General features: G+C 42.3%; 1 protein-coding gene across 1 annotated transcript; it reads left to right on the forward strand.

Annotated features, from left to right (window-relative positions):
• dhrs12 (dehydrogenase/reductase (SDR family) member 12) lies at nucleotides 1–22125 on the forward strand. Its single transcript, XM_083638692.1, has 10 exons — nucleotides 1–95; nucleotides 449–582; nucleotides 2390–2472; nucleotides 6820–6912; nucleotides 7539–7620; nucleotides 11757–11818; nucleotides 14770–14874; nucleotides 15126–15216; nucleotides 17945–18082; nucleotides 20295–22125. The coding sequence occupies exons 1-10, from the start codon at nucleotides 40–42 to the stop codon at nucleotides 20405–20407; spliced, it is 957 nt and encodes a 318-aa protein (XP_083494818.1). The 5' UTR covers nucleotides 1–39; the 3' UTR covers nucleotides 20408–22125.
• Nucleotides 22126–23549: the final 1424 nt, after the last annotated feature.

Raw genomic sequence — 23549 nt, forward strand, 5'->3', positions numbered from 1 at the left:
CGTGATCGGTCCACTTGAAGAGGTCTTCATGTGTTAAATATGTCTGTTTACAGGAATGTCGTGTGGTTTATGAAAGGACTCCAAGAGTACACCAAGTAAGTGGGTATGGTTTATAAATCAGTTCGACTGGGAGCTGTAACGTTAATATAAACAGGTCCAAAATATATAACGTGTCGTTAGTCACTGTTAGATTGACCTGTATCGGACATTAGACATGTGATCCTACCGTGTAACGTGTTCGTTGGGACATGCTCAGTGAGAAAGCCAAGCATGTTGACAGCACAGCTGATCATATCCGTAAATTCTTGTACCTCTACAGTGGTCGACTTGTTGAATTATTGTATGATTTTGGGAAATGCATGACATGATTAACCGTCAAATGACTGTATAAGTCGCACTGGGTCGTTTGTCGTAAAGTGATTTATTTGCTGCACTTTGCCCCCAACAGGAGCGGCTATGAAGCTGCCGCAAAGCATTTCAGTGCAGCCGACCTGGACGTGGACCTGAGCGGCAGGAGTTTCATGATAACAGGCGCCAACAGCGGCATAGGCAAAACCACAGCCCTGGAGATAGCCAGCAGAGGTGAGTCTGTCTGTTACATCAGCCCTGGAGATAGCCAGCAGAGGTGAGTCTGTCTGTTACATCAGCCCTGGGGATAGCCAGCAGAGGTGAGTCTGTCTGTTACATCAGCCCTGGAGATAGCCAGCAGAGGTGAGTCTATCTGTTACATAAGCCCTGGAGATAGCCAGCAGAGGTGAGTCTGTCTGTTACATCAGCCCTGGAGATAGCCAGCAGAGGTGAGTCTGTCTGTTACATCAGCCCTGGAGATAGCCAACAGAGGTGAGTCTATCTGTTACATAAGCCCTGGAGATAGCCAACAGAGGTGAGTCTATCTGTTACATAAGCCCTGGAGATAGCCAGCAGAGGTGAGTCTGTCTGTTACATCAGCCCTGGAGATAGCCAACAGAGGTGAGTCTATCTGTTACATCAGCCCTGGAGATAGCCAACAGAGGTGAGTCTATCTGTTACATAAGCCCTGGAGATAGCCAGCAGAGGTGAGTCTGTCTGTTACATCAGCCCTGGAGATAGCCAGCAGAGGTGAGTCTGTCTGTTACATCAGCCCTGGAGATAGCCAGCAGAGGTGAGTCTGTCTGTTACATCAGCCCTGGAGATAGCCAGCAGAGGTGAGTCTGTCTGTTACATACACAGCCCTGGAGATAGCCAGCAGAGGTGAGTCTGTCTGTTACATACACAGCCCTGGAGATAGCCAGCAGAGGTGAGTCTGTCTGTTATTACATCCACAGCCCTATAGCCAGCAGAGGTGAGTCTGTCTGTTACAACCACAGCCCTATAGCCAGCAGTCTGTCTGTTACATCCACAGGCTGCAGATAGCCAGCAGAGGTGAGTCTGTCTGTTACAACCACAGCCCTATAGCCAGCAGTCTGTCTGTTACATCCACAGGCTGCAGATAGCCAGCAGAGGTGAGTCTTTTAAACCAGTGGTTCTCAAGGTGGGGTCCGGGGGCCACCAGGGGTCCTTAAGGGGGTTCCAGGTGGTCTCCAGCTTCGCCATTATTCCATCTACAAGACGTTCGTAGTGGTCACTCTACATCACACTTATTTTATTGTAAAATAGTTACTGTTTGTACCTCTGTCACTGTCCTTGTTTGTTTGAGCTTGTATCTATCCACCTTATTTCTAGCTGCCATGATGCCTGATGGGTGCTTCTTCCGGTGTAATAGACTGTTTTACAGTCTCTGGTTTTAAGTTGACAAAAAAAACGTCTATGAGGATTTTACAGCAGAGCCATTCTGCTCTACAGCCGTGTCGTTCGGGTGCTGGGATAACGTAATGCATTGTGGGTAGTCGGCTACTGTGGCTAATGCTAGCGGCTAGCGTAATAGTTACTTTACTAATGGCAGTAAAACGCCACTGAATGACCAAATTGATTGAACTTTTAACCATTTCGAGTAACACTGTTTCCATACGGACCCCCAGCGTCGGTTAGTTGTTTATAACGTGACTATATTTATAACTTTTATAACGTCCTCCAGTTTCTGGTTTATAATTCGGGTCTGCAGCCAAAGAGTATAACAAAGGAAATGGCAAGCTGCAACAATAAGTCACGTTCAACCGGACCTTGTAGCCACAATTATTTTTGACAGTGGGGCATTCAAAAATAAGCTTTCCCTCCCCATCGAAGTACAGAAACGTATACCGGAGTCAAATTAGAAGTCTTCTTCTAGTTTTGGGTCAGAGAGACAACGCGGGGGTCTGTGGCCCCAACGTGGACTAAAGTAGGGCTCCTTGATATGAACAAGTTTGAGAATCCCTGTTTTAAACTGTGTGTGTGTGTGTGTGTGTGTGTGTGTGTTTCTGTGTGTCTACAGGGGGAACAGTTCACATGGTGTGTCGAAACAAGGCCAGGGCAGAAGCAGCCAAGGAGCAAATCGTAGAACACAGTAAAAACGAGGTGAGGAGGAGGACAGTTAAATCGTAGAACACAGTAAAAACGAGGTGAGGAGGAGGACAGTTAAATCGTAGAACACAGTAAAAACGAGGTGAGGAGGAGGACAGTTAAATCGTAGAACACAGTAAAAACGAGGTGAGGAGGAGGACAGTTAAATCGTAGAACACAGTAAAAACGAGGTGAGGAGGAGGACAGTTAAATCGTAGAACACAGTAAAAACGAGGTGAGGAGGAGGACAGTTAAATCGTAGAACACAGTAAAAACGAGGTGAGGAGGAGGACAGTTGCGGTGGATTGAGGGGGGGGGGCAACTGTTAAAGAGGACACCAGACCTTTGATCATATGACTCTAGCTCAAGAGAGTCCAACCAAAGAAAGTGATTGGGAACAGGATTGTACCTGTTAAAGTCAAATTTCTACCCCATTTCAACCAATCATATCACGACATGCAGCTGTCAATCAAATCTTCATTTCTGGATAATTTTCTCTTCCAAATGAAGTCGAAAATGGCACCTAGTGCCTGTCATCTGGCAGAATTCCTATCCCATAAACTAACTACTAACTTGGCCAATTGTTAGAAACATGGATAAAAAACAAAAACTATAATCTCTAAGAATGCAAAGAAATGTAACTGGCTCGTTAAAACGCGCATTCCAGGGATATCGTATCGTTATAGCAGCGATAATGGCGCGCGCATCCGAGAGCTTGGTTGTCAGGGGTCGCACTTCGGAGATTCCAGGCCGACGTGCTGCACTCTCCGCTCGGCAACACGAAGGCAGCTGGCTGCCTGCGGCTCGCTGAGCTCCACTCCTCCCGTCAAAAGGCTCTTCCCGAGGGGAGCACCACAACACACTGAATCCCACTCGATTTGGAGGCGGAACACGCCAGGATTGGCCAAAGCCCAATCCAGTCCCCAGAATTGTCAAATAAAATCATCGACATGATACTATGACCCGCCTCTCAACCTGTCATCTTAGACAAACTATGTTTTCAGTCTGAAACGGACTCATTATGCACGTGACGAACAGGTTCAGTTCGACTTTAAGTCTGGTGATTGGATGCATTTGACCTGTTAAGTCTGGTGATTGGATGCATTTGACCTGTTAAGTCTGGTGATTGGATGCATTTGACCTGTTAAGTCTTGTGATTGGAGCCTATAGGCAGCAGCTGTACTGTACTGTCAACCTAGTGAGTAGTGATGTCATCTAGCAGCGCCCTAGTTGGTGAGAAGGTGAAATATTGTTTATCTCTTTAGCAAATCTAGGTGAATTTCAGACTTGAAAGCAGTGTCCTGTCTTTTCTGAGGTGAAATGCAAATGAACTAGAGTCACATGATCAAATGTTTCATGTCCTCTTTAAGCCAGGTATTCCAGTAGCTATGTTCTTGCCTAGGCCCATCCAATCATCCAATCACGAGACTTAACAGGTCAAATTCATCCAATCACCAGACTTAACAGGTCAAATTCATCCAATCACCAGACTTAACAGGTCAAATTCATCCAATCACGAGACTTAACAGATCAAATTCATCCAATCACAAGACTTAACAGATCAAATGCATCCAATCACGAGACTTAACAGGTCAAATTCATCCAATCACGAGACTTAACAGGTCAAATGCATCCAATCACGAGACTTAACAGGTCAAATTCATCCAAGCACGAGACTTAACAGGTCAAATTCATCCAATCACGAGACTTAACAGGTCAAATTCATCCAATCACGAGACTTAACAGGTCAAATTCATCCAATCACGAGACTTAACAGGTCAAATTCATCCAATCACGAGACTTAACAGGTCAAATTCATCCAATCACGAGACTTAACAGGTCAAATTCATCCAATCACGAGACTTAACAGGTCAAATTCATCCAATCACGAGACTTAACAGGTCAAATTTATCCAATCACCAGACTTAACAGGTCAAATACATCCAATCACGAGACTTAACAGGTCAAATTCATCCAATCACGAGACTTAACAGGTCAAATTCATCCAAGCACGAGACTTAACAGGTCAAATACATCCAATCACGAGACTTAACAGGTCAAATTCATCCAATCACGAGACTTAACAGGTCAAATTCATCCAATCACCAGACTTAAAGTCGAACTGAACCTGTTCGTCACGTGCATAATGAGTCCGTTTCAGACTGAAAACATAGTGGCACCTGAGTTAGCATAACATAGCAGCTGGTGGTGGTACCTGAGTTAGCATAACATAGCAGCTGGTGGTGGTACCTGAGTTAGCATAACATAGCAGCTGGTGGTGGTAGAGTTAGCATAACATAGCAGCTGGTGGTGGTACCTGAGTTAGCATAACATAGCAGCTGGTGGTGGTACCTGAGTTAGCATAACATAGCAGCTGGTGGTGGTACCTGAGTTAGCATAACATAGCAGCTGGTGGTGGTACCTGAGTTAGCATAACATAGCAGCTGGTGGTGGTACCTGAGTTAGCATAACATAGCAGCTGGTGGTGGTACCTGAGTTAGCATAACATAGCAGCTGGTGGTGGTACCTGAGTTAGCATAACATAGCAGCTGGTGGTGGTACCTACATAACATAGCAGCAGAGGCCTGTACTACGAAGCTAGTTTAATGCCTTATCCGAGTAAGTTTGAGTTTAAACCTGGTTTAGCCGTACTACAAAGCAAGTTAACTTTCAATCACCATGGCAACTGACGCTGCAAAGCTAACCTGGTCGCGACCAGGTTAGCGTCAGAGGATAAGATCAAAATCCATGAGAGACCCATATAATCGGCTCTCTGGAGTCACTCACCATTCATAAGATCGCCATATGAAAAATAGATTGCAGTCAACTGAGAATAGAACAAGCAAAACATTCGTGGCTCTGTAGGCTACATAATTAAATTAAGCCTACTTACCACTTTATGTCTTAACAGCTCAACGATGCGTGGAGAAATATGATCACTATTAATCACCGCGGCGCATATCATGAACGGACCCTCAAATGGAGTGAGGGTGATATTCTCCTACATGCCAGAAAAGCCTATACATATAATATAGATATTAGTTTAAATATGGGATAGCCCCAATACTAAATATGCAGGCTATTCTTGCATCTTTCAGCTGGAACTGTGTCCTGTAGGCTGTATGCCAATATATGAGCAAAAATAGGCTAGTTTTTATCAATGATAACTATGCCCGCATCGTCTCAATTCAGTTCAGCAGTTTTCTCTTTTATAGTAGGCTATTAGGCTTTATACTAGGCTATTTTATCTATGAATTATTCGATCAGTGCAACCACACACATGAGTGATAGAGATCATTATTCATTGAGCATGCGTTTCTAAATCTATGGTATAAATAGGCTTACAGATTGTGGAAATGTATAGACTGAGATTACACATTTACATTTGTTGCTGCTGTATCAATGCAGCTGTATCAGACAGAAATCGCTGATCAAAGTAAATCAAATGACTGATGTGAATACAAGCTGCTGCTTTAGACAGCCCTTCAGCAGACTATCCAACGCGGATTTTCATTCTGACATTAAATCGCGGATACATTAAATATCCGCTAAAACTCTGATCATGCACTGCGCTTTCATTGAACGAGGAAATGGGTGTAGAAATGGGTGTGGGCGTGGATCAACTCAGCTGTTCATAATGTGATTGGCTAGCGCACCTCTTTCGCGTGGACGCGCGCCTGTGCACGAGCGAAAAACGTGCGCGTGCACAGGCAGATCCCAGGTCCACTTACCTAGTAGAAAACCAGCGTCGTAGTATCAGTTAACTAGATAGCTTTGATCCTGTTCAGTCAAACCAGATCAAAGGGACTTATCGCGGATCTGTTAAACTAGCTTCGTAGTACAGGGTACTGGTGGTGGTACCTACATAACATACCAGCTGGTGGTGGTGGTACCTATGTATTCGTCTGGATGTCTAGTCTTTTTTTAGGGTGCTGTGGTGAAAAGTAGGGGTGCTTGAGTACCCATATAAAGAGTATAAAACATTTGGGGGAACTTAAAAAAAATATGAATTACTGCATAAAGTTACTTAAGCGTAGTGTGAACAACAGAACCGTTTGTGTGAGTGTCTTCATCCTCTTCTTCTTCTGGCAACCGTCTTGTTTTAGAGATGGAAATAGAATGAAAATGAAATGATCAAAATGTTGGAAGCAACACAATGAACTTAAAATTCCTAGATCAACAATACAAGTAACAAACACTGAGGAGTTCAAGAGGATTTAGCTTTAGCGGTGGTTTGTCCCACCCGGTCCCTCACTGCTGCCTGTTGGGAATAACCCATAATCATCTGTTTCATGTCTTCAACAGAAAGCACATCCTGAGGTGTGATATTGTTCATGTTTTCTGTTTCCAACTGATCTCCAGAATGTTCATGTTCACATTGTGGACATGTCCAGCGCTCGGCAAGTGTGGGAGTTTGCCCAGAACTTCTCACTAAACAACAGTTTACATGTCCTGGTAGGTATCGGCTGGATCGTCTGTCACATACGATGCTGATACTCAGTGTTGGGGGTAACTCATTACAAAAGTAACATATTACATGTAATGTATTACTTTTAGCAGTAACTCAGTAATATAACTCATTATAATATGATTTCAGTAATATTATACCAGTTACTCTTTCAAGAACACAAGTTACAAATGTAGTTACTTTTTTTAATCAAAACACATATTTAAAAAAGATATAATCATTTTCTAATCAAACTGTGTGTTTTTATGCAAATAACCACTATAGATGACAATAACAAAGGAAAAGGATCACATTTTAGAATTGTGGACGGTTTACACTGACTTGAAGATTGTATAAATTATCTTTCGGGACGGTTCCGGGGCGGCGATGTCATTCTGCTACTGCAGTTATTTTGGTGAAAGTAATGCAAAAGTAGTGTTATAAGTAATGAGTTACTCTACACACACAGTAATATTGTAAAGTAACTTATTACTTTCAAATGAAAGTAACTAGTAATATGTAGTATATTACATTTTGAAAGTAACTTGCCCAACACTGCAGATGCTGTACTAGATAGATCATAGAATCCAGAGCAGTAGTTTGTATTCAAATGTGACTTTGTCATATTCACCAGATCAACAACGCAGGCTGTATGGTCACCCAGAGAGAGTTAACTGAGGAGGGTTTGGAGAAGAACTTTGCCACAAATACACTCGGTAAGGAGGGGAAACTCAACTTCCTTTTACAGAACACCTGTACTGTCTGTGTTGTTACAGAACACCTGTACTGTCTGTGTTGTTACAGAACACCTGTACTGTCTGTGTTGTTACAGAACACCTGTACTGTCTGTGTTGTTACAGAACACCTGTGTTGTTACAGAACACCTGTACTGTCTGTGTTGTTACAGAACACCTGTACTGTCTGTGTTGTTACAGAACACCTGTACTGTCTGTGTTGTTACAGAACACCTGTACTGTCTGTGTTGTTACAGAACACCTGTACTGTCTGTGTTGTTACAGAACACCTGTACTGTCTGTGTTGTTACAGAACACCTGTACTGTCTGTGTTGTTACAGAACACCTGTACTGTCTGTGTTGTTACAGAACACCTGTACTGTCTGTGTTGTTACAGAACACCTGTACTGTCTGTGTTGTTACAGAACACCTGTACTGTCTGTGTTGTTACAGAACACCTGTACTGTCTGTGTTGTTACAGAACACCTGTACTGTCTGTGTTGTTACAGAACACCTGTACTGTCTGTGTTGTTACAGAACACCTGTGCTGTCTGTGTTGTTACAGAACACCTGTGCTGTCTGTGTTGTTACAGAACACCTGTACTGTCTGTGTTGTTACAGAACACCTGTACCGTCTGTGTTGTTACAGAACACCTGTACTGTCTGTGTTGTTACAGAACACCTGTACTGTCTGTGTTGTTACAGAACACCTGTACTGTCTGTGTTGTTACAGAACACCTGTACTGTCTGTGTTGTTACAGAACACCTGTACTGTCTGTGTTGTTACAGAACACCTGTGCTGTCTGTGTTGTTACAGAACACCTGTACTGTCTGTGTTGTTACAGAACACCTGTACTGTCTGTGTTGTTACAGAACACCTGTGTTGTTACAGAACACCTGTACTGTCTGTGTTGTTACAGAACACCTGTACTGTCTGTGTTGTTACATAACACCTGTGTTGTTACAGAACACCTGTACTGTCTGTGTTGTTACAGAACACCTGTACTGTCTGTGTTGTTACAGAACACCTGTGCTGTCTGTGTTGTTACAGAACACCTGTGCTGTCTGTGTTGTTACAGAACACCTGTACTGTCTGTGTTGTTACAGAACACCTGTACTGTCTGTGTTGTTACAGAACACCTGTACTGTCTGTGTTGTTACAGAACACCTGTACTGTCTGTGTTGTTACAGAACACCTGTGTTGTTACAGAACACCTGTACTGTCTGTGTTGTTACAGAACACCTGTACTGTCTGTGTTGTTACAGAACACCTGTACTGTCTGTGTTGTTACAGAACACCTGTGTTGTTACAGAACACCTGTACTGTCTGTGTTGTTACAGAACACCTGTACTGTCTGTGTTGTTACAGAACACCTGTACTGTCTGTGTTGTTACAGAACACCTGTGCTGTCTGTGTTGTTACAGAACACCTGTGTTGTTACAGAACACCTGTGCTGTCTGTGTTGTTACAGAACACCTGTGTTGTTACAGAACACCTGTACTGTCTGTGTTGTTACAGAACACCTGTGTTGTTACAGAACACCTGTACTGTCTGTGTTGTTACAGAACACCTGTACTGTCTGTGTTGTTACAGAACACCTGTGCTGTCTGTGTTGTTACAGAACACCTGTGCTGTCTGTGTTGTTACAGAACACCTGTGCTGTCTGTGTTGTTACAGAACACCTGTACTGTCTGTGTTGTTACAGAACACCTGTACTGTCTGTGTTGTTACAGAACACCTGTGTTGTTACAGAACACCTGTGCTGTCTGTGTTGTTACAGAACACCTGTGCTGTCTGTGTTGTTACAGAACACCTGTACTGTCTGTGTTGTTACAGAACACCTGTGCTGTCTGTGTTGTTACAGAACACCTGTGCTGTCTGTGTTGTTACAGAACACCTGTGCTGTCTGTGTTGTTACAGAACACCTGTACTGTCTGTGTTGTTACAGAACACCTGTACCGTCTGTGTTGTTACAGAACACCTGTACTGTCTGTGTTGTTACAGAACACCTGTGCTGTCTGTGTTGTTACAGAACACCTGTACTGTCTGTGTTGTTACAGAACACCTGTACTGTCTGTGTTGTTACAGAACACCTGTGCTGTCTGTGTTGTTACAGACAGTTACAGACACCCCTGCAGGTGACCTAACAGAGCCAGATTTTTGAATTGGGTAATAGAGCAGCGCAGGAATGAGTCCAGAAGCAGCATGTTGGATCCTCAGGGGAAAAGTGAATGGGCTTTTAGAATGGGGATTTTGCTTAAATGCATGAAATAAGTTCTGTGGTCAACAAAAGTTTATGGGAGCGGTCATTTGTGTTCAGCAGGATAATCTTCACAAACGTGAATCACTTTTATGACTTTTGAAATGTAAATGTGTGTTGTTGTTTTTTACGCGAATTTCAGAAAACGCTTCAAAAGTCATAAAAGTGATTCACGCTTGTGAAGATTATCCTGCTGAACACAAATGACCGCTCCCATAAACCTTTGTTAACCACAGTCCTTATTTCATGCATTTTAAAGGGATAGTTCAGCTTGTTTGAAGTGTGGTTGTATGAGGTACTTGCCTACAGTCGGTGTACTGCATGCAGTAGAATGCAGCCAATGTAGCCAGGTGCAGCAACTCCACTTGTTGTACTAGCTGCACAGGGGTGGGCAACTATTTTTCATGGGGGGCCACATCACATGAGAAACCCAGATTGTTGCCGGGGGCCGAACAAATATTGTCATGCCGTAACCCATGGATGGGCAACTTTGATGATAGAGAGGGCCACAAAAAATGTCCTCGCTACCAGGTTTTGCTGAGGGCCGAATGGCGCCAGCGCAAAAAATTTGGTGCATTTAAAGCCAGGTTTAGAGGAATAACTCATTTTTAATTAACAGTTGTGATGTTATTCAGTCTTAACCACCAATATTTGATCCTTTTCTCACTCACTCCTATGTCACCACCTGCTCTCAGGGCTTGAAATTAACTTTTTTGACCACCTGCCAATATGGCTGCTAGATTTTAAAGTTACCAGCCAATTAGAATTTCCACTATCCAAAATGTTTTTCTTGAAATAAACCAGAATATGAGTGGGTTAATTTAAGCACAAGTATCAGTAAGTGGCCCGGGATGATCAAAGCCTGTGTTGAGGGTCACACGAACAAAAATGCACTCTTGAAGCTAAATAAATCCAAAACCAATGAGTTAATTATTTAAATTTCTACTTCAATGTAGCCTTTTAGTCATAAAGATTATTGAAAGATATTCCATATGATATTCCAGACTGAAATGCAATAACAGAAGTGGAGTATTGGCCAGAATGACATGAACATTTGGACACTTATTCAGCGGGTATCTTGCATGTTGCATTCAGGTGCAGTGTAAATTCTTTTTTTTTTTCTTTTTTTTTGCAATTCCATCGCGGGCCACACAGGTGGCGCCCTGGCTAAAAAATTGGATGCCCCGCGGGCCGTGTTTTGCCCATGTGTGTACTAGCAGGTACTGCCGCACCTGGCTACAGTCAACATTTCAGCTAAAAACAGGGTGTAAATGACATCTTTTCAAATCAACTTGGCATCTCAGGGCTTGTGGAGACTTGGATTACGCCAGGTGAGCAGTATGGAAGCATTTTATGTATTTTTCCTTTTTTACATTTTTGCTCATGGCCTTCACACTCAGTAGACGGCTCTACCTGCCTGATGCAGCCGGTCTCCATTTCTCCAAAGTGATTCACGTTTGTGAAGATTATCCTGCTGAACACAAATGACCACAAACTAGCCCGGTATTGAGCTAGATGGTAGAATCCAGAGAGGTGTAGGTATTGAGCTAGATGGTAGAATCCAGAGAGGTATTGAGCTAGATGGTAGAATCCAGAGAGGTATTGAGCTAGATGGTAGAATCCAGAGAGGTATTGAGCTAGATGGTAGAATCCAGAGAGGTATTGAGCTAGATGGTAGAATCCAGAGAGGTATTGAGCTAGATGGTAGAATCCAGAGAGGTATTGAGCTAGATGGTAGAATCCAGAGAGGTATTGAGCTAGATGGTAGAATCCAGAGAGGTATTGAGCTAGATGGTAGAATCCAGAGAGGTGTAGCATAGCTGAGCTGACCTCCATGCTTATGTTGATCTACTACAGGTACGTCCATCCTCACCACAGCCCTGCTGCCTGTCCTGAAGAAGGCTGAAGACCCCAGAGTGGTGAGTGGCATTATGCCTCACACACGCACGCACGCACGCACATGCACGCGCACGCACGCACGCACGCACGCACGCACGCACACACGCACACACACACACACACACACACACACACACACACACACACACACACACGTGTGACGAACAGCCCGTCATTACAAGGGAAACGACAACATTGGTTGATTTCCAAAGTGGTAAAGACGACCGATTGCGACCTCTTGTGGTCGTCGTATGAGTAAGTGCACGTGTGCAGTGCATAGGTCAGAGTCGGGAGCTGCAACCAGGAAGTAGCTGCGACCTTTGGCGGTCTTGAACCTAACAATGGACCGGTAAATTCTTCATCTTTCAACTTCCTCGCTGTGAGAGACCCGGGTTCGTGTTCCGACGTGTTCCATTTTTAACCGTAACCCAAACCATAACCTTAACCAAGTTGTTTTAGTTGCCTAAACATAACCAAAGTTGTTTTAGTTGCCTAAACATAACCAAAGTTGTTTTAGTTGCCTAAACATAACCAACGTTGTTTTAGTTGCCTCAACATAACCAAAGTTGTTTTAGTTGCCTAAACATAACCAACGTTGTTTTAGTTGCCTAAACATAACCAAGTTGTTTTAGTTGCCTAAACATGACCAACGTTGTTTTAGTTGCCTAAACATAACCAACGTTGTTTTAGTTGCCTAAACATAACCAACGTTGTTTTAGTTGCCTAAACATAACCAACATTGTTTTAGTTGCCTAAACATGACCAAGTTGTTTTAGTTGCCTAAACATAACCAACGTTGTTTTAGTTGCCTAAACATAACCAAGTTGTTTTAGTTGCCTAAACATAACCAACGTTGTTTTAGTTGCCTAAACATAACCAACGTTGTTTTAGTTGCCTAAACATAACCAACGTTGTTTTAGTTGCCTAAACATGACCAAGTTGTTTTAGTTGCCTAAACATAACCAAGTTGTTTTAGTTGCCTAAACATAACCAACGTTGTTTTAGTTGCCTAAACATGACCAAGTTGTTTTAGTTGCCTAAACATAACCAAGTTGTTTTAGTTGCCTAAACATAACCAAAGTTGTTTTAGTTGCCTAAACATAACCAAGTTGTTTTAGTTGCCTAAACATAACCAACGTTGTTTTAGTTGCCTAAACATGACCAAGTTGTTTTAGTTGCCTAAACATAACCAATGTTGTTTTAGTTGCCTAAACATGACCAAGTTGTTTTAGTTGCCTAAACATAACCAAGTTGTTTTAGTTGCCTAAACATAACCAACGTTGTTTTAGTTGCCTAAACATAACCAAGTTGTTTTAGTTGCCTAAACATAACCAACGTTGTTTTAGTTGCCTAAACATGACCAAGTTGTTTTAGTTGCCTAAACATAACCAACGTTGTTTTAGTTGCCTAAACATAACCAACGTTGTTTTAGTTGCCTAAACATAACCAAGTTGTTTTAGTTGCCTAAACATGACCAAGTTGTTTTAGTTGCCTAAACATAACCAACGTTGTTTTAGTTGCCTAAACATAACCAAGTTGTTTTAGTTGCCTAAACATGACCAACGTTGTTTTAGTTGCCTAAACATAACCAAAGTTGTTTTAATTGCCTAAACATAACCAAAGTTGTTTTAGTTGCCTAAACATGACCAAAGTTGTTTGGTTATAAAACCATTTTCAAATTAACCAACACAAGGCGTTCACCCGCACTTCACTCATACAGTATGCCGTTGTTATTGTAAATAAACTTGTTCTGTCGTTTGGGGATGAGGACGTGTTGGATTGAAAATGTGAAGCTTTATATGGTCACGTTAATCTTCGGCTGCTAACTTACTGTCTCACGTTTGTGAAATAATAAGAAGTGTCTCTGTATTCAGACACACAACAACCTGTGATGAAATGCACTCTTATGCAAATGATCACCCTCATGTGAAGCACATATTAGGGCTGAAACGATAACCGGGTTTAATGATAATCGGTGATCAAAAAAAATCCTGGTAACCGTACCTTTTCAAATTTTCATTTTCATTAAAACCATGTTACCGCGATTACCGTGTTACTGTGATTACCGCACTTTGAAAAACACAGTAAATACTGTCCATCATCAACCACGGTTAGCAACAGTCTCCCAGACGCAGACGTGCAGCCTTGGTGAAATGATTTCAGTGAATGTCTGTGTCAGTTACCTTCTGAACACTTTGTGTCAGTACCTTCTGAACACTTTCAGCACATTTGAACAATACTGCGATAATACTGATAACTAGGGGTGGGAATCGTGGAGTAACTCACGATACGATATGGTCACGATACTTGGCCCTCGATAACGATATTATCACGATACAGCGATTCTGCGATAATCGATATATTGGAAGAAATTTAACCTACGATACATCACGATATCTGTGTAACTGAAGAGAAAAAAATACCCCTAAAAGGCAAGAAGCAGGTATTATGTATTTATTAGCAGAATTGACATGAACTCTCTCAGAGTTCACTCACTCACTCATACCATTTTCGATACCACGGAGGAAAAGTTACACATTAAGTCTTTTTATTATTATTATTAAAACAAGAAAACCTATATAACCTACAGTACCTACGTATATAATTTCTAAAAGTAGATATTAATGATCAAACATTTCCATTCATGTAGCCTACAGTATTTATGTTTTTGTTTCAACTACAAACATAAATAAACATCAACTTGAAACTATGTTTCAACTACCACACACAGCATAATATTTTAGCCTGTTTATTAAAAAAAAGAAAAAAGAAAATTAAATAAACATATCGATACTTGGCGCCAGTGTATCGATAACGTATTGCAAGTGGAAATATCGCGATACCGTGAGTATCGATATTTTGTCCCACCCCTACTGATAACGTGATAATTGAGGTCACTATAATGGTGATATGAGAGTTCTCAGTTCATCTCTAACACATTATGCTAAAAATGGCAGCATCTCTCCCCCAGGTCACCGTGTCCTCTGGAGGCATGCTGACACAGAAGCTGAACATGGACGACCTGCAGTTTGAGAAGGGAACGTTTGACGGCACCACGGCCTACGCTCAGAACAAAGTAAAGCAGACTGGACCGTAACAAGAACTGTGCAAACTGTGTGTGTGTGTGTGTGTGTGTGTGTGTGTGTGTGTGTGTGTGTGTGTGTGTGTGTGTGTGTGTGTGTGTGTGTGTGTGTGTGTGTGTGTGTGTGTGTGTGTGTGTGTGTGTGTGTGTGTGTGTGTGTGTGTGTGTGTGTGTGTGTGTGTGTGTGTGTGTGTGTGTGTGTCTCAGATGCCTGTTGACGTGTCTTGGTGTTGTCATGACGACAGAGGCAGCAGGTGATGCTGACGGAGAGATGGGCATCCCAACACCAAGGCATCCACTTCTCCTCCATGCACCCCGGCTGGGCCGACACACCAGGTAACCAGCCACCACAGTAGTGGGGCGGTTAAGCATAACAATTGTGCATTTTGTGATAAAAGCATACAGCGTGGTACACTTATACCCAAAGGCATTGCAAAATAAGTTAATAAGGGGGGGGGGGGGGGGACATGAATTTAGAAGGAAAAAAAGCAAAAAAAAAAGTAGGCCACAGACATTCAGCTTATGGAAATTGTAACTGCAATAAAGTTGTGTAGACTAATCTGATATGAATGATCTTGGTGTCAAATCATACATTTCTTATGATAGACTTAGAAAAGTCTATAGGATTCTTCCTGATTTCGTATGACAAGCAAATCCTACCTAACTTTAGGAATCCTATTTTATCTTACTAAATCCTCTTACAGTATGTCTGGTTAGGAAATCCTAAATACTCCATCCAACATCGGTTATCAACTTTTATGTCTGTTACCTAGCAACCAATGCTACTTTTCTCAACTTGCGGAGCTATTTATTTATTTTTATTTAATTTTTATTTAACCAGGTAGGTCAGTTGAGAACCAGTTCTCATTTACAATGATGACCTGGCCAAGAGGCAGCATAAAAGGCAAATAGAAAACAATTAGACATAAAGAAAAACATAGAAACAGATAATACAATTATACACGTCATACCAATCCTAAAAGAGAGTAATATTTACAATATTTACGGTGACACATATTAAAAAGTAAATGGCTAAAAACAGTAGGAACATAAAAAACACTATACAATACTTAATATATATCACCAATATACACTAATGCTGCATTCCATTGCAAGTCGGATAGTTTCCGAGTTCCACTACTGCGGGGTTGCTAGCTGGCTAAGCGCTAGGGAAACGGGGCCATACAGTAGCTAGGGATAGGAAGGTTGTACAGAGTCGGGTTCGAGGGGTGGGCAGAGTGGGTATCAAGGTATTCAAGGTATGTGTGCCACGCTGTACCACGCCATGGCCTTCAAGGTATGTGTGCTTGTATGAGTCTGGACAGAGATGGATGTAGGCTGTTTCTGCCAAGACGCATGGAAGCGCAGATGCAGAGGAGGTCAGCATCTACAGTATTACAGTAATCTATTACAGTAATCAGGAATCAGTAATCATCTTGAGCCTTTTGGCAGATAAGTTATTAATAATAATAATAATACATCGGATTTATATAGCGCTTTTCCTAGTGCTCAAAGACACTTTACAATACAGCTAAAAAAACACAACTTTAATAGAGAAAAAATAAAGAAATAAGAAAGGTGAGAGAGAAATGTACTTCATGGGTTGAAAGCGAGGGTAAAGAGGTGGGTTTTGAGGGCTTTTTTGAAGGATGACAGAGTGTCTGCCTGACGGATATGGCTGGGGAGGGCGTTCCAGAGGGTGGGGGGCGGCTCCTGTCGCTCCATCAGGTCCGGAGCTTCGTTCTGGTGGTTTGGAGGAGATTAGCGTCTGCAGACCTGAGGCGGCGGGTAGGCGTGTGATGGTGAAGGAGGTCGGAGAGGTAGGGTGGGGCCAGGTTGTTGAGGGCTTTGAAGGTGATGAGTAATATTTTGAAGTGAATCCTGTATCTGATGGGGAGGAGCCAGTGGAGATGGTGGAGGATGGGGGTGATGTGGTCGGAGCGGCGGGTGGAGGTGAGCATGCGGGCAGCAGAGTTTTGGATGTATTGTAATTGATTGAGGATATTGGAGGGAGGGTGTGCCATAAAGGATGCTGTTGCAGTAGTCCAGTGGGGATGTGGTGTTTCAGCAGCAGAGAAGGATAGTGACGGGCGTAGACCGGCAATGTTCCTAAGGTGGAAGAAGGTGGTTTTGGTGATCTGGTTGACATGGGGGAGGAAGGAGAGGGTGGGGTCTCTGAAAATTAGAATATCATGGAAATACCATGGATGACCGTGGGCTTCTGCGGATTGTCAAGCAAAGACGATTAAAAAAAATTGGCAGAGATTCAGAGGGAGTGGACTGAGGCTGGAGTCAGTCATAACTGAGAAGTAACTGCTGATTTTCTTCACACTATTCTAATTTCTTGAAATACTGTTTTGGGGGTTTTCTGGAGCTGTAAGCCAGAATTATGAAAAATGAAACAAATAAAGGCTAGAAATATTTCACTTTGTGTGTAATGAATCTATAATCTATGAAAGTTTCACTTTTTGAAAGGAATGAAGGAATTATGGAAAAAAACTAACTTTTCCATGATATTCAAAATTTTTGGAAAGGATCTGTATATATAAAGATTTGGGGAAGTTAGAATGCTTCTGTAGTACACTTTCCTATCTTAAATTAGAATAGGAACATTGACTTAAGAAATGATAACCTGTCATCATGGCTATTTTTCTAAATCAGGTCAAACTCAAATTACCTTGGTTACTAAACAGTTGAGATAGGGGTTTGCAAGTCAGGACGTTTCTGTAATACGGCCCCAGACACCAAATCTGTCAACTATTCTGAACAAAAATATAAACGCAACACTTTTCTTTTTGCTCCCATTTTTCACGAGTTGAACTAAAAGCTCTACGACTGTGCTGTCCAATCAGCATCTTGATATGGCACACCTGTCAGGTGGATGGATGATGAAGTGCTTAATAACACGGATTTAAACGCATTTGTGAACATAATTTGGGAGAGAAACAAGCCTTTTGTGGGCATCAATTTGTTTTTAAGCCAAAACAAAAGTGTTGTGTTTATATTTGTGTTCAATATAGTACATGTTGTTGCTGCTGTAATCCAGGGTCTTCTCTCTCCATAGCCGTCCAGTTGTCCATGCCAGACTTCTATGCCAAGATGCAGAGCAGACTGCGGACAGAGGCCATGGGGGCCGACACCGTGCTGTGGCTGGCTGTGTCTGCAGCTGCCGCCAAGCAGCCCAGCGGACTCTTCTTCCAGGGTCAGCTGTTCTTCAATAACTCTTCTTCCAGGGTCAGCTGTTCTTCAATGACTGCGTTTACATGGACTTGAGTATCCCGGTTACTGTCGGGGGTTTTGGAGTCTCCCGTTTTTGTGTTTGCGCATGTAAACATCATATCCCGGTTTCAGAAACCTGGATAAGCCCTTATCCCGGTTTTGAGAAAGCCGGTTATGCTAGGTGGAGTACTCTGAAAGAACCCGGGATACTGCTGCATGTATATACACCTTATCCTGCTTTCTGACCGCAGCAGAGCTACCTGCGCAGGCGCGGCTTCAGCCAAGTCTCACTTCTGGAGCGATGAGGAAATGGAGTTTTGCGGAGTTTTGTCTTTCGGTGACGAAAGAATTAAATGCTTGGCAGCTTAGATAGGAGAAAGCATCGATATGCTGCCCTATTCAAGTCTGTAGTATACAGACTATACAGGACGAAGGTGTTGTGACTAAAATGAAAGCAAGAAGCCGCGCGCAAACAGGGACAGACCACCATGAAGACGGAATCCAAGGGAATCCCACGTCTTGGCCCAAAAAAGGTGAATGACGTCACGTCACACGCACCCAATATAAGCAAAATAATAATAATAATAATGACCCCGGTTTGTATTGTAACGATCACAGGCGCCTGCGCAAATAGCATGCAGTGATCAGTAACCAGGATACTACTACTGATCATGTATACAGGGATATGAGTAACCTGCTTTCTCTCTCTTCCATGTAAATGCCATATCCAGAATATGATCAAAACCAGGATAAGCCTCATAACCGGGATACTCAAGTCCATGTAAACGCAGTCATTGACTCTTCTTCCAGGGTCAGCTGTGTTTCAGTGACTCTTCTTCCAGGGTCAGCTGTGTTTCAATGCAGTGTGGATGTGGGGGGTGTGCAGTTGCCTCGTTGTTGTCTCTTCACTTCCACTTCCATGGTGATAGACATCTTAAAGTCGTATCTGACGTCATCGTGTGTGTGTATATATATATATATATATATATATATATATATATATATATATATATCATGGTTCTTTGCGCAGATATTAAAGGAACACTCAGCTGATTTTCAACCAGCTTTGTATCATTACAAAATCAGTCGTATATCCTAAAACTGTAAACCGTTTTGCAGGCATTCATTTAGTAGTTTAGACAGTTATTGTTGTTGTGGAACAACATCCAGTGATGTGGACCAGTGATGTCATTAATGCACAAATGACATCACTGGTCCACAACTTAACTCAAATCGACTCTCAATAACTGTCAAACTAAGGGTGCTTTGTCACTGGCGCCCCGGTACCGTTCCCGAGCACACCTGTCCCCAAATTGACCCCAGTTTCGGAACGTTTGATGAGTGTGAACGTTGCGTTCCGTTCTGTTCCACGCCCGGGCGCGCAACAGGGAACCGTGACAGGATCCACTTGAAAAGGTGGTCTGGGGATCGCTTTGGCGTGCCCGGGCACGGAACACTTGCGAATGTGAACGCCCACCATTCCGAACTACGTACACAACACACGGGCGAGGATACACTCCAGGCGTAGTTGATGACACAATTGCACTCTGTTCCGTTCCCGAGCGAGGAAGAAATGCTGTAATGTGAAAGCTGACCAGCGGGGAAAAGGGGAGGGGGGCAATCGTTCCCAGTGAGAAAGCAGCCTAAATGAATGCCTGCAAAACTGTTGACAGTTTTTGGATATGACTGATTTTGTAATGAAACAAAGCTGGTTGAAAAAGTGTTCCTTTAACATTTCTGCTGGGCTGCCTGAGAATTGCGTGTGGCTCCTTTCACTTCAGTGCATCAGGCATGTGATTGGTCTGCACGTAGCAGCGTGAGCAGTGATTGGTCTGCACGTAGCAGCATGAGCAGCGATTGGTCTGCACGTAGCAGCGTGAGCAGCGATTGGTCTGCATGTAGCAGCGTGAGCAGTGATTGGTCTGCACGTAGCAGCGTGAGCAGCGATTGGTCTGCACGTAGCAGCGTGAGCAGCGATTGGTCTGCATGTAGCAGCGTGAGCAGTGATTGGTCTGCACGTAGCAGCGTGAGCAGTGATTGGTCTGCACGTAGCAGCGTGAGCAGTGATTGGTCTACTTTTGTGGGGCCAGACAAACCCTGTTCTAAATTAGATGTCAAAACCCAGGTAGTATCTATTCTAGTGTCTTGCATGTTTGGTACAGCCACGTCTCACACTTGTCCCTAACTTCCTGCAGATCGCAAAGCGGTGCCGACACACCTGCCTCTGGCCCTGTCCAGGTCCTCACCACAGGAAGAGGACAAGCTGCAGGCCATGCTGGAGCAGCTCGCCAACAAGTTCAAACCTTAACAAAAAACAACCACGCATTGACCAAGCACTCCTCCTCACTACAGACGCTTGTCATTTCTGAGAAATGTTGGATTGTATTATTATTTATTATTATTATTAAAGTCGAAATGAACCCAACAATGTGTAAGTAGCGTGAGGGTCGGAGACTGAAAACAAATCTTGTCTGAGATGACAGGGTTGAGAGGCGGTTCATAGTAGCATGTCAATGATTTTATTTGCTTATTTGGCAATTCTGGGGACTGGTTTTGGCCCCTGGTTCCACCCCCAAATCGAGTGGGATTCAGCGTGTTGTCGTGCTACGCGAGTGGGATCCACCGAGTACCAGGCAGCCAGCTGGAATGAGTGTGAAACGAGCGGACAATCCCATGCATGGGTGCTGCCCGCCCGCCTGGAATCTCCGAGGGGCGACCCCTGACAACCAGGCTCTCAGGCGCGCGCCATTATCGCTATTGCGGTAAATACAATATTCCTGGAATGCGAGTTTTAACGAGCCAGTTACATTTATTTGCATTCTCAGACATTACCGTTTGATTTATTTAGTATGTTCCATACAATTGGCCAAGTTAGTAGTTAGTTTATGGGCTAGAAATTGTCAGATGACAGGCACTAGGCGCCATTTTCTCCTTCATTTGGAAAAGAAAATTATCCTGAAATGATTTGATTGACAGCTTCCATGTCATGATATGATTGGTTGGAATGGGGTATAAATTTGATAGTACTAGCCGTCAGCAAACTGTAGATTACTGTTATGAATGAAATCTTGAAAAATGAACTTTTGATGTGAAAAAGTGTGAAAAACTAAAGAAATTAGATTTTTGTGATTTTTTTTGGCATACATTATTAAATAGATGCACTGCATACCCAGGTATTTGAACTAAAAGAAAAGTCATTTTTGGGTTCAGCTCGACTTTAAGTAGCCGTTACAGCTATTATGTTTCAGTTAGCTATATCAAAACATGGGCCTGTCACAAGGATTTTCTTTGGGTCTCTTTAACTTTAAAAACACCCACCTTTTTACATAAAATGCAACATATTTAATGAATGAAATCTTGAAAAATGAACTTTTGATGTGAAAAACTAAAGAAATTAGATTTTTGTGTTTTCTTTTGGCATACATTATTAAATAGGTGCACTGCATACCCAGGTATGAACTAAAATAAAATAAAAGTCATTTCTGGGTTCAGCTCGACTTTAAGAAAGTAGCAGTTGCAGCTATTATGTTTCAGTTATATCAAAACATGGGCCTGTCACAAGGATTTTCTTTTGGTCTCTTTAACTTCAAAAACACCCACCTTTTTACATAAAATGCAACATATTTAAATGGTAAATGGCCTGCATTTATATATCGCTTTTATCCAAAGCGCTTTACAATCAGTAGGTACATTCAACCCATTCATACACCGATGCGGCAGGCTACCACGCAGGGTGCTGGCACACCATCAGGAGCAATTTGGGGTTCAGTATCTTGCCCAAGGACACTTCAACATGCAGACTGGATGAGGCGGGAATCGAACCACCGACCTCTTTTATCCAAATATTTAGATTGATAATTTTATTACCACGGTTTTGATTAGGGATGCACGGTATATCGGCAATCGTATCGGTATCGGCCGATGTTAGTCATTTTTTTAACATATCGGCATTGGTCCGATGTTGCTGTATTCATATTGGTTATCAGTAAATTTCTGAGAGGAAACAATGTGGTAAATGTATGATTTATGGGCTTTTCCAAATGTTTTGGAAATAAAGGAATGTATTACCTTTTCAAATTCAGTGTTTACATGTGTTTTTCAGTATGTACAGAATGTGATGATCATAGAAATGTTTTTATACAGATCATATCGACATCGGTAAATATTGGTTATCGGCCATAACAGCAATGTTAATATCGGTTATCGTATCTGCCAATATTTTCATATTGGTGCATCCCTAGTTTTGATACTTTATTTTATAGCATGTCACTTGGTAAGACTTCTCACAGACCCCGTGTCTTGTGCATTGCATTGGGTTAGGGTTATCTTTGTCCCTGCACAGACTCCTTGATGTATGTCATATTAGGAAAGTATTTATGAAGGACAGTATAGTTTAAAGTCCCAAGAATACTTTCTGTTGACGGTTTCCTGTGTATTGGGGGATTTATTCGGACTACACCCAAAAAGTGTCGCCCATCGTCACTTAACATGTAACTGCATGAGTCTTTAAAGATATGAAAAATGCAGATAACCAGAAACAATTGAACAGTGTAGATGACCATGAGTAGATATGAAAAATGCAGATAACCAGAAACAATTGAACAGTGTTTGTTTATGAACAGTCAATAAAAGCTGTGATGACCATTTCACTACCGTTAGATGAAATCCTTGATAACCTTATTTCTGGACTAATCAAATCATACCTCTTTCTAAAATACTCTAGGTTTTGAAGTGGCTCCATGGGTCCAAGGGATACCCCAGCTTATAACTTGACCTGTCAATTCGAGTACAAACATGGCAAACGCTCAAAATTGAGGTTACAAAGTTGTCTCTTAACAGCAGTGATTCATCACATTTTTGTTACTTGATTCCAGTGCAATAACCGAACAGAAAAGGCAGAATATTTGACGACTTAGAGAAAACGATTAACCACAAAATCAAAGCAAATTAAGTCCATTACAGTTTTTAGTCCTGATTCATGTCCATGCTGCCACAGTAAATGATTAGCTTGATATGTACATTTGCATGTCAGAAACATAATAAATAATCTCATAAAACTACAATTACAGAATGATGCCAGTATAGAAATTACAGTATGAGCCAGTATATGACATTTTGCCAACATAGGGAGAGAAACAATATGTCCTTCATGGTGTGGTTCATAAAAGGAAAATTAAGTGCTTTTTTTTCTTTGCCAAACCACATCAGCTACAGTGCAAAGTCACTGCAGCATGTGGGCTCTCAGGTGCGTTTGTGTGAGGCCTGGAAACAGTAATAATCCTACAAGAATTCAAACATTTCTGTCTCAATGTGCGCACTGCAAAACCACATACGACATCCTGAGATGAGCTCTGTGTCCTGACTCCTGTATGACCTCAATCCTCCATCTCTCATCTTTATCGTGATCTACTGACCAGTAAAGCAGGGATGCAAAGTTATCATTTGATATA

This window comes from Poromitra crassiceps, assembly GCF_964638095.1.
Source record: "Poromitra crassiceps genome assembly, chromosome: 6".
Taxonomy (NCBI): Eukaryota; Metazoa; Chordata; class Actinopteri; order Beryciformes; family Melamphaidae; genus Poromitra; species Poromitra crassiceps.

Excerpts from the sequence above, each read along its gene's own strand:
- dhrs12 (XM_083638692.1), top strand. The coding sequence starts at position 40 with ATGTCTGTTTACAGGAATGTCGTGTGGTTTATGAAAGGACTCCAAGAG. Across the intron at positions 96-448 it reads GGACTCCAAGAGTACACCAA|GAGCGGCTATGAAGCTGCCG; the intron begins GTAAGTGGGTAT and ends TGCCCCCAACAG. Across the intron at positions 583-2,389 it reads CCTGGAGATAGCCAGCAGAG|GGGGAACAGTTCACATGGTG; the intron begins GTGAGTCTGTCT and ends GTGTGTCTACAG.